The 11,813-nt window shown below is 37.0% G+C and overlaps 1 protein-coding gene across 1 annotated transcript; it reads left to right on the forward strand.

Annotated features, from left to right (window-relative positions):
* The first annotated feature begins 631 nt into the window (after positions 1-631).
* Positions 632-9,907, forward strand: LOC135222842 (mid1-interacting protein 1A-like). The gene is made up of 3 exons (XM_064261174.1): positions 632-966; positions 7,650-7,769; positions 9,325-9,907. The coding sequence occupies exons 1-3, from the start codon at positions 827-829 to the stop codon at positions 9,827-9,829; spliced, it is 765 nt and encodes a 254-aa protein (XP_064117244.1). The 5' UTR covers positions 632-826; the 3' UTR covers positions 9,830-9,907.
* The last annotated feature ends 1,906 nt before the right edge of the window (positions 9,908-11,813 follow it).

Genomic DNA, 11,813 nt, shown 5'->3' on the forward strand with positions numbered 1-11,813 from the left:
ACTAAAAAACGAGAGGCAGTATTGACATTGTACCTGTCATTGCAAAAGGTCAATAGTTAACACTATTTTCCACCTCTCGCCCCCCCCCCCCCCCCACCCCACCTCCCCAGCCCCAATCCCAACCCCACTTATCCAAGTGGATTCCTGTGAATGAACCAAGCTGGCAATAGCGATCTAACTTATTTTCAAATAGAGTTATTTGTTCCTTTGTTCAAACGAACAAACAAACAGAAGCGACGCTGTTAGAAAACTTGCTAGGTGGGGGGAAGGAGGGGTGTTATGAGATGTTGGTAGGAGGGTGAGGGAGCGTTTGTTCGTTAGTGCGACTGCAGGGTGGAGGAGGGGGAGGAGCTTAGGAGAGAAAGAGCGCGTCCGTTCGTGCGTGCGTGCCTCACCCTTGCATGGGCGGATGTGAGCGGAGGTGTCTGGGGGCTGTGTCGGCTTCGTATTGAGCACTCTGCTCTTGTCTCCGTGGCGAGCCCTTTGGTCGGTCTATCGAACCCTCTGGAGGTACCTGGCACCCATCTACCCCCTTTTTATCTCTGTCCGGGATACCTATATATCGCTGGCATTTGCACAGGCCTTGTTAGTGTCCTGCCAATCGCCCTCGACACAGCACGAGGTCTTAAAGCAGCTACTACCTTAAACAGAAAAAAGATATTTAGTGCCGTTGTTACTGACGGACGACAACCCGTGGTAAAAGTGAAAGCAGTTCTGTTTCATTCCCTGTCTTGATACTTGTGTAAACAGAAGCTTCTACTACTTCACCTTCAACAGCAGTTCCTCGGAATTTGGAACTTGAAATCATTGCGAACAGTGCACTTGGATGCCTTCACGAACTCCAAAACAGCAACAGCAGCATCTTCAGAATCATTGTCATCAATACCCTCTCATAGTCAAGCCAACATCCAGAATGCTGTACGAATCCGTTGACAACTACCATTCCATGGGTTTCATGGACAACAGGTAAGCGAGAATCCATATTTTGAATAAAACTTTAGAAAAAAAAAACACATTTTTGCCTGTGTGTGTGTGATAGTGTCTTTTAAATTGCATTCATGGACTTTGCTTATAATGACACCAGCCGATGTCTGTTTTAAGTCAATAACGTGATTCAGTGTGATTTTCATTATGCGTGTTCATCAAGATAATACACGAGATTTCATTTAGTGGAGAGAGAGACTGAGACTGATTATCAGTAAGAATAATTAGTGGAACTTTAGATTACCTGTTGCGAATTAATGCAAACTATATAAAAAAATTTCAAACGTTGGAATACCTAGAAAGTAGCCTAGCGAAGGAAAATGCATTCCACATAGTGACTTCGTTAATTTCACCAGCCAACGTTCACGAGACCCTTCGGGTGTTTATATTTTCCGAAACTTACATTTTCTACATTTTTAAGATGTGCCGTTATTTTGACTACAATGTGCAGCATGAATTATTGCAGCCTATTATATAATTCATACATGTCCTCAAAAGCATGAAGCATGCATTAGTTCCCAATAATACACAGTTTCAACAAAAAATGATATTTTACACAATCTCGTTGTCATTCACCTGCCTGACTTGCCAGTCAGTATGTGGGTATTACTCAAAATTATGTTTCTGTCATAAAAATCGGTATTGCCATCGCGAATTTTACTTAAGAATTTAGCGATACTCTCAGCTCCTTCGTGGAATCTAAAAGCCTGAGTGAAAGTTGTCAACAGTTTAAATATTAGATATTGAAACATAAGGGGGCCGCCGAAACAATAACACACTAATCTACGGGTTTACCCCGCCATGAGTGATAAGTCTCCGTTGCGCTGTTTACATTAAAATGAAGCAAAATTCTCATCGCCAAACTACTAACTTTATAAGGGATATGTTTTTATGCTTCAGTTGGATTTATATAGTCAACTCAGTGTTTGCTTGTTTAGTAATAGTATATATATTTTTTGCGTACTTCGACCTAGTAAAGCTAGTCACGAAGTTGCCAGTTTCTCAATATCTCCTTGACCCCAATTCTTTCGTGAATAGATTTCATTAAATTAACAGTTTCTAACTTCTCAGTTTCGTTGTTAATAAGGTTAGTGCCAGTTATACTGGTGTTACAAATGAATGCTGCTATTCTTATCACTATTAATTTCAGCAGAACTGCTGAATAGATAATTAGTATGTCATTAACCTTCGTTTCTTGAAGACGAAAAGACAATTGCATCTAAACCACTTAGCTTTATTTGTTTGTTATGGTCGGCCCTCTGCCGTTTTCAGTTGTTTTGGAGGCTTTTAGAAGTCGTTTGTTTTGAATAGCTGAGGTTGGGCTGTTTCTGCAAATGACGTCTGACGTAAGAAAGTGACTGGATTGGAAAGGTGTGTCGTATGAGAGGACGTGTGCACGTGTAAATGTCTGTTCGTCTGTTCGTGTTGTGTGTGTGCGTTTCTGGTAAGAGGGTGTATGAGTAGAAGGGGCCTCCGGCGGGGGAAGGGGAATTGGGATGGAAAGGGGTTGGGGGGTGGGAGGAGTTGAAGGGCCAATACTTTTACCTGGGGTATAAGGTCGACCGTCTGTCTGTCTTGTCAGGAAATTCGTTCGCGATGAAAGTGAATTGGGGGCTGGAATCCTGGTTGGGAATCGTGGTTGGAATGAAAAGCTATACCGAATTGTCTTTTATGGTGACTCATCTCCTTGGAATAGGAATCTGGAGAGTCCTTAGGCCCACCATGGAAGCATCTCTCTCTCTCTCTCTCTCTCTCTCTCTTTGTAAGCAAGTAACCATAACAAGCAATATTTCATAACGTTCCTGTTATGGTCTTTTCTAGGAAATGACATTGTTTCATTTCCCTTTCCTTACATGGAAGCTTTAATAGAAATTCGGAAAGAAATGTACCTCCCTCTATCATATTCTTAATTACCCACTTTAGACAATCCCAGAACCCTTCGAAAGCAATATTCATTAATTTGTATTTCCAAGTTCCTAAAAAAAGAAAGAAAGAATTTAGGCAACCTAATGCAAGTCAAGACACCCCCTTCACTCAGCCGGCCCAGAATTCATTAATATGCAACCTTTTCTGAGTTTACCTTGGATCCCGTCGTCATAGGTGGGACCCGTGCGTGGGTTTTACCGGAATCGGCCAGCCCTTTGTCGGGAATGTACTGGAATAGTTGGAATTTATTTGCTCGGAATCAATTACAAAGCCATGTCGTCAGAAGTCTACTATATTTGCACTCGTGCACGCATGCTTCACACACACACACACACGATTATATATATATATATATATATATATATATCTATATATATGTATATATATATATATATATATATATATATTATATATATATATATATATATAATATATATATATATATATATATAGTATGTATATAATATATATATTATGTATATATATATATATATATATAGATATATATATATATATATATATATATATATATATATATATATATGTGTGTGTGTGGTGTGTGTGTTTCTGTGTGCGTAGTATGTGTGTATTTTCCTAGTAATTTTACAGATAATTATTATTATTCTGAAACTTCTTATGTATCTCAATTTCCACAAATACTACTTTCAGCTTCATTGTCAGTGACAAACAAACAATAGGCGTCACCAGCATTTCCTTCTGACCTTAACCCAACCGAATAAACAAAGCTTTTCCAGAGCATCTGGAATGACCCGATCCCACCCAGACATTCCAGTACTTGTTGCAATGAGTAACATTCCAGATCTATGGCTACGTGTCAGGCAATGGGAATGTTATTACCTTGCATATCGAAGGACCCCAAAACATAGTAACAATGGAATAGATTGATGAGCTTTCTTATAATTTTCTAATAATTTGTCCTTTACTTTTCACACTGAAAGTTAACAATTTTAGAATGAAACCAAACGAGGCACCTATTGTGTGAGATCGAAGTTACATATTCCCTTTAAACGCCTCAGCTTGGCTTTGAAATATAGACGTCTAAGATTCTATTCTCACAAAGGAAAACTTTCATTTAGACTTTTTTTTCATTTTATTTGCATTCTCTGCTTCAGATCGCCCCTTTCAAGACTAACTGAAGTGATTAAAACACACAATTACAAAACTTTTGTCAATTAACTCACGGAAATATAGTAAGTCTTCATTCATATTTTCCCTTCGAAAGTTTAAATTGCGTTTGCTCCCTTGCCAAAGAAAGAGTCCCTTCGAAAATTTGCTTTGTATGCTTCCCCTCGAAATTTTCCCCCTTAAAGGTAGGGGCCTCGTGTAGCCCAGCTGATGGGATTTTCCCCTCAACGGAATCTCTCCTTTTCTCTCTCCCTCAGCGGTATTTTTCCGCTGTCAGATATCTTGGCCCCTTACCAAGCTCTTCTCTCCTACAGCATAGCCTCCCCCTACAGTATGTGTATTGGCAAGATAACTCAGTAGGGCTTCTGCATTCCTTCGGACCCCACAGGGTTTGTCGTGACCGCGACATACGAAGAAGAGAGACTGATAGCTGATTAGAATAGATGGGAATGATTAGAGGGAAAGGGGTAGGTGCGCCAGAAGGTGGCTTGCTTGATTGATTTGCTGATTTCAGCTCACTGGCGTTGCAGCTATTACGGTCATCTTTGGTGGTTAGAATAGTGGGGAGCTGAAGAAACCCTCGGAAAACTGAAGAGAGGAGGGTGTGTAGAAGTGAGCCAGGTATAGACGAGAGAGGGAGGAGGGGGGGGGGGGGGGGGGGGGGGGCGTTGGGGTGCATGTGTTGCAGGTATACGAGTAGATAGGGAAAAATGCAAAAAGAGGAAATGCACAGAGAGAGAGTGAGAAAGAGAGAGAGAGCTTGCAGAAGAGATAAGGGTTGCATAGAAGGGACGGGGAATTGTAGAAGATAGGCACTCCAGAAAGGAATTGCGGATGCTAAGGGAAGAGAGAAATGGGGACAAGGAAATGGGGTCCTCATACGTGTGCTCTTTTATTTGTCCTTGTTACGTCTGGGAACTCCTGTAGGATGACTAACTTCATCGCAGCGTACCTTCATTCCTAGTCCTTAGCGGACATACCCAAGAGATCCTTCCGTTACTGGTGACGTGACTTGCGAGGGGCTTGCCTTGAACTATTTAGAAGGATATCGTTTCACTGGGGGTACGTGGGATGCAGGCTCAATGCAAGGGCAGTAGTGCGTGTGTTTGTTTCAGTATGCATTGAGAGTCATTTCCTACTAAGAGTGAACTAAGTTATAATTGGTTTTACGATTTTTTTGCCTCCGAATCATTTCATACTGTTATTAACTGAATCGTTCTTGCTGATATCAGTGGTGCACTTCCGATAGATTCACATCCAGCGCCACGTATCAGTCAATAAATACCAAATATATTCTTGTGTATTTTTGTAGCTGTCGTCATGGCTAAGGTACGAAATAACTGAATAATACTCGAATGTAGTTGAGTCATGTCCCAGAACTTCAAAAGTAGTGATATGACTAATGCGTTATTCATTTTTGCTGCGACAATTTGGTGACAATATTTTTCCCTTATCATTAGTATTTTAGTATACAATTCGTAAGTTCATGATGACATATCAACTGAAGGCAATTGTTTATTATGAAGAATTATAAATCTAAAGACTGGCAACATTCAAGCGTAGATATAATTCAGATGTTTGTAGTTCCCTGCATGAATTATTAGCATACTAATTAATTTAAAACTGGGCGTGAGTGGCGTTTTCTTAATGGATCACTTAATAGGTCCCGCTTTAAACTAGGTTAAGCTCTGATTACAGGTTTTGAAAGAATTCCGAGAAATGTGTCATATATATGTGAAAAACGCGGTAAACATACGCACGCGGAAATATGCATTCACAATTAACGCACACATATATGCATTTATGTCAATGTATATGAAAGAGAGAGAGAGAGAGAGAGAGAGAGAGAGAGAGAGAGAGAGAGAATCACAATCATAGTATACTGTATGTATACAGGACAAGAAACTCAATAACATTATGGCTTTTCGATTTTTCCCGACAAAAAACCGCAAGCAAAAACTTAAATTCCTTGGAGCTAAAATGGCATTAAAGAGTAATATACATTCTTCATAAAATTATAGGAACTAGGCTATAGTACTGATTGATCGTGCATTCCTCCCGAGGTGTGTATGTATGCATGTACGTATGTGGGCACGTGTGTGTTTGACTTGCTGCCGGTTCGTGACTCATGTACAAGTAAATGATTCATTCTTCGGTCGAGATGACTTCATTTGCATGTTCCGATAAAGTAATCGATATATATATATATATATATATATATATATATATATATATATATATATATATATATATATATATATATATATGTATACTTTCAATAGAAGCATTCAAACGCGAGGAGGTTTTATGTAATGATATAAGTTCAAATGACAGGATACAGATAACTTAAATATTCAACGTCAGCCTTATTTTTTTTTAGAATGATTTATCAGTCTTCCGTAACTGATAAGTAGGCAAACACACGTAGCACTAGTGACAGATTCGCTTGTTGGTTTTGTATTCACTACAACTGCATCATAATTTTTATTCCGTTCTGTATAAATTCTTCGTATATATATTCGTACTTTCACTGCTTTAGTAGAATTGTTCAAGGTCTATTTTCTCTACCAGGACTATTTTTTGTATATATAGGAAGTCTGATTTATTTTCAGTTGAATAACGAAGCTGTTTCTTAAGAGGTACTCGGAGCTATTAACAACGATGGATTATAAGACTATTTACATTATGTATTTTTCCTTTATTACTGACTTTTCCATATTTGATTTTTTTACTCATTTGTTTAATTTTATATTAATGAACACGGTGTCTAGGCTGCCTTTTAATTTTACTTAGAATATTTCTTCCTTAGATTACGCTTTACGAATGCGAGTTACAAGGAAACATTAAAAGTCTCTAAGCTTTATTTTGGTGTCACTTTTAAGCAAAGTCATTGACTTGTCTGTATGTATGGTTTTTTGTTCTTTCGTAGTTGGTTTGTATGTTTGTATTTTTTCTTTTTGGTCTTTTATCTTATGTAATTAGTTCATCATTATTTTTTTAACGCCAGTAAACTGAATTCAGGCTTAAGATAAATGCTTTGATATATGATATTGGAAGGTCAGATTAACTTTCAGTTGTGAATTCTAATAGATTAATTATAAAAAAATAAACGGAAAATGTTTTTTGTCAGAAGTCCCTTCATAAAATCAAATTAATTTTTGCCAGGTGAAAATCAATATTTTTTTATATTTCAATTCAACCACAAATTGAAATGATTGAGTTTTTAATTCTGCTGACTCCAGTAACATCAATGAATAATTCTTACTTACATCGTTTTTGTTATGAAGAAACCATGATGTATATTTATTGCCCTTTGGGAATGAATTAGCATACCAACTTTTCGTTGCTGAATGAACTGAATATCAGATGGATGAAAGCATTTTTGCATTCGTGTAGAATTGTGAACATTACACTTAGACTTCTAATTCTCTCGGTGATAATGATTTTTTTAAAATCGACATCATAAATTCATTCCCCAACCTGAAGAATTATCCATTGATTGAGGCACCGTTAAACAAACAGAAAATGAATTCAATATGAACATTAGAGGAGTCATACACTGGGTCATTCACATTCACAATCATCCATTTCAGTGTCCGGCTGAATAACCCGAGAGACCTGAACGACTTTTCATCACAGTCGATCGTCTGTGCCATGGATCGTTTCGTCAAGGCCGTGAATAACATGAATGAGACCATCATGGTTCCATGCAGGTAAGGAGGCTTCACTCATTGGCTTTAGTTTTTATTCAGTGTTCATTATTCAGTCAGGAGTCGTTATCACTTTATAGAGATTGTCATGGGGTTTGGTAGTTGTATTCTGTTAAGGGGAATTATTAACATGATGACTTTTTTATATTCAAAAAAAAAAAATCTAATTCACTCAGTAAGAATTTATCTCAGATACTGATTCACTCGATTTAGGAATCATTGAATGGTAGTCAGAACAACAACAATTATTATTATTATTATTATTATTATTATTATTATTATTATTATTATTATTATTATTAGGCATCTTTTGATTGAAATAAAAGCAATGAGACTGAAATTGGAACTGAAATAGTTTTGAACTGGAATTTTTCTTTCACTGGATTAAAGAAAGTGATTGAGACGACATAGTACAAATCTGTTTTTCTTGTGCATGTGTTAAATTATAGCTGCTCCATCTTGAATGTCCTCTTCCTTCTTCTCTCTCCTCTCTGCTTCCCTCGATCTCGCTCTCGTCTCTCTCGTTATTTTCCTTTCTCTTCTCTCCTCTCTCTTCTGTCTCTCCTCCTCCTCTCTCTCTCTCTCTCTCTCTGACAGCTGGGAGCCTGTCAGCCAGAATGACGTTTCATTTTACTTTTACAATCACAAAGGAGACATTGTATCATCCGTATTACAGTTAATTACATATAATTTTGTTTCTTTTTTTATAACGAATGACGTCATTTTATCTTTTTGTGGTACTGAAGATAATAGGGAATTATGAATACTCATTCTTATATTTTCCTTTCCTCCTTTATATACGGTTAAAGAGATGGAAGACTGATAAAAAACTTATCTACTCTTTTGTGTTTTCTAACTATCTGTTAAAGGAAATAAATAAAGTATCAGAATCTTAAAACTGCTCTTTCTTGATCTTTGTAACTAAAATAAAGGAAATACGATAGTTCAAAGCTAGAAATATCGCTTGTCATAGACACCTAACCTCAAGAAACAAGTAAACCTTTGTTAATGTGTATATATATATATATATATATATATATATATATATATATATATATATATATATATATATATATGTATGTATGTATGATGTATGTATATAAACGGAAATGAAGACCAGTGCATGGTCGGGTAGGGTGTCCACCTTCGCTCTTACCCAAATCACAGAACTACTGAAGAAGGTAAAACTCGTTTGCTTTCCAGTTATTTTTCTCTTTTGTTTACATACTTCTTCTTTACTTGCTTTTCTGAGGCAGTTTTCGACTGCAGCGTCTCGTATATTACAGTTCAGTTTATATTGTAGATTAATATTCATCACGTTTGTAAGCGAGTTCTATTTAGCTTCATTTGCAGTTATGGTTGGTAATAATAATAATAATAATAATAATAATAATAATAATAATAATAATAATAATAATAATGCACGTTGTCCTGACAAAGCAGTTGTGGTTTTTTTTATAATTCAATGATTGATAGTTTTTTTCATAAACAAGAAAACTATGAATAGGACGACTACCAGTTGTCTAATACTCCAAAAATTTTTGTTCATCTTTGACAGACTTCTCGACATGGAAGTGGTGGCACAGAAGCCCTCCTCGAAGGTCCCCAAACTCCTGAAGAACGGCGGCGACCCCTACAGCTACTACTCGCTCCTGAACTCCGTCAAGAACGACCTCATCCTGGGAGCGAGTTCCAACGACGAGGACACCACCACAACGGACAGGACCCCGATGATGCTGCCCTCGATCAACAGCACCCGGTGGACTGACGAAGGCGAAACGAGAGACGAGGCCAAGAAGGAAGCCTTGAGGCGACAGAGCACGATGTCCCTGGCTTCGGACTCCTCCTCCAACACCTCGGAGATGGACAGCGTCGCGGAGACCTGCTCGGAAAGCGCAGAAGACGACGACAGGAGTTCGGAAGGGGAGGAGAACACCCTGGTCGCAAACAACGTCACGCAGGCTCTTCACTCCCACCTCGTGGGGCTGCACGCTTGTCTCAAAAACCTGACCGACACTGCCACCTACATCACAGATTGCTACAAAGAGTCGGTCAATCTATAGTTCAAACACACCGCCCGTTCGTTGTTCCCCCACATCTACCCACCCACCCACCCTCCCCCACATGATAATCACATCCCATATCACAACGTCACATCCCTCCCACACCAAGTACACTCTCGCTCTACCTACAATTGTTATTTTTCTATATATCTAGGATTTAGTGGAGATAATACCTAATCATGGTATCTTTTTATTTTATCCTTACATGTTGATCGGATGTATGGTCTTTTTTTTATGCAAGGAAAGTGACGCATTGGTAAAGTAGAGTCTGTCCTTCATTGTAGACATAAAGTTGCAACATCAAAAGTGCCAAAGTTTATGCATCAATGAAGGTTGTGTGGTCCTGATTCTGTTTTCTTTATTTTCTTTATTTTTTCTCTCGTTTTCCCTATTTTTAGAGAAAGGGGAGCTGGGCTCCTTCGACTATCTGTGATAACAAAAACGCCCTAATGTAATTGTAGAGTTGCTCGCACAAGTTTTAAAACTCAAAAAATTCACACAGGATTAGCACTTGACTTCCTTTTTTTTTTTTTTTTTTTTTTATTAAATTTTGGTTAGACCGCCATTCAAGAAAAATTCTAAAGTTCAAATTATGCAGTTTGCAATAATATGCCTAGAGGCAATATTGGACTTTCTTAACCTGACTGGCTTTCGGTTAATGTAATGAGTCAAGCCAAATCAATTTCATTTTCTAAGACCGGTTTATTTTAGAATGCTTTTATAGTTTTTAATCCATAATTTCCTTTTGACAAGCGTCCAATAATTTTTGTCTCTTGGATTCTTGTCCTGTCAAAACATGTCTTTATATTTGGGGTGTCCATGACAATGATGATTGATTTGTATGTAGTATACTTATGCACATATATGTATAGAAATATATGCGTGTATGTATATGTATTATATATATCTGAACTAGCACAATGTATATGATAAATTTTTGTGTACCGTAATTATGATGAGTTCATCAGATTCTGATAAGAATAAAGTATTTAATATAGCCATTGTATTTATGACCAGCAGCAATTGATATTCACGAAGAAGGGGGAAATAACATTTCAAAATAAAAGAAAAATGCATAAAAATGATGTGACGTATATATATCTATTATATCTATATATATGTATATGTATATATATCATACAATAAATTTATAAAGGAATATTATAATATATATATATATATATATATATCTATATGTAATATGTTATATGTAATGTATATGTATTGTTATATGTATATGTATATATATATATATATATATTTAATATATATATATAATATATATATATATATTATATACTATAGGAAAGCAAATAACGCAATTCTGTCCTACAGACATAATTACTAAAGTAAAAGCAATTTTGGCTTGTTCATCTGAATGTGCGCACCTTACGGTCAGTACTACTATTGATAAAACAAAATCACATAACATTTAAACGCCATACTAGACTTCCCTTACTCCTTTTTTACACAAGTGGATGTTTCATACTGTAGAGGTTTGGTTACCTTTCCCTGTCAAACTTCCCAGTGAGCACATTAGGTAGAGAAAAAGGAATATAGAACATACATTATAGATACAAGTGCACGTTGAGGAGGTAAACATTCCTAATTGAAAAAGTAATCTGAACATATTTAACATAAATGGGAATGATTATAGTTATTTTTCCTGCCCTACAAAGAAAATTATGATAATCATTCTGCTAAATATAAGGATTAACACTGGTTCATTCCTGCTCTTACAACAATTCTAGAAACTTCAAATGAAATCTTATACGCAACTCAATGGCATAGTTTCTGAGCGCCTTAAACGGTTAAATCTTTGCCACAACCTGCCAGTGTACTCATATGGTGTACTGTGGACATTATTAATGGGTGTTTGCAGCGTCTCTTTGGCCCTTAGCTGCACCCGCTTTTCAGTCCCTTTTCTCCTCATTCTTACTCTCCAACCTCTCTTTCCTATCGCTTCTTAGCACAATTGTGAGGT

Source organism: Macrobrachium nipponense, chromosome 8, assembly GCF_015104395.2.
Source record: "Macrobrachium nipponense isolate FS-2020 chromosome 8, ASM1510439v2, whole genome shotgun sequence".
NCBI lineage: Eukaryota > Metazoa > Arthropoda > Malacostraca > Decapoda > Palaemonidae > Macrobrachium > Macrobrachium nipponense.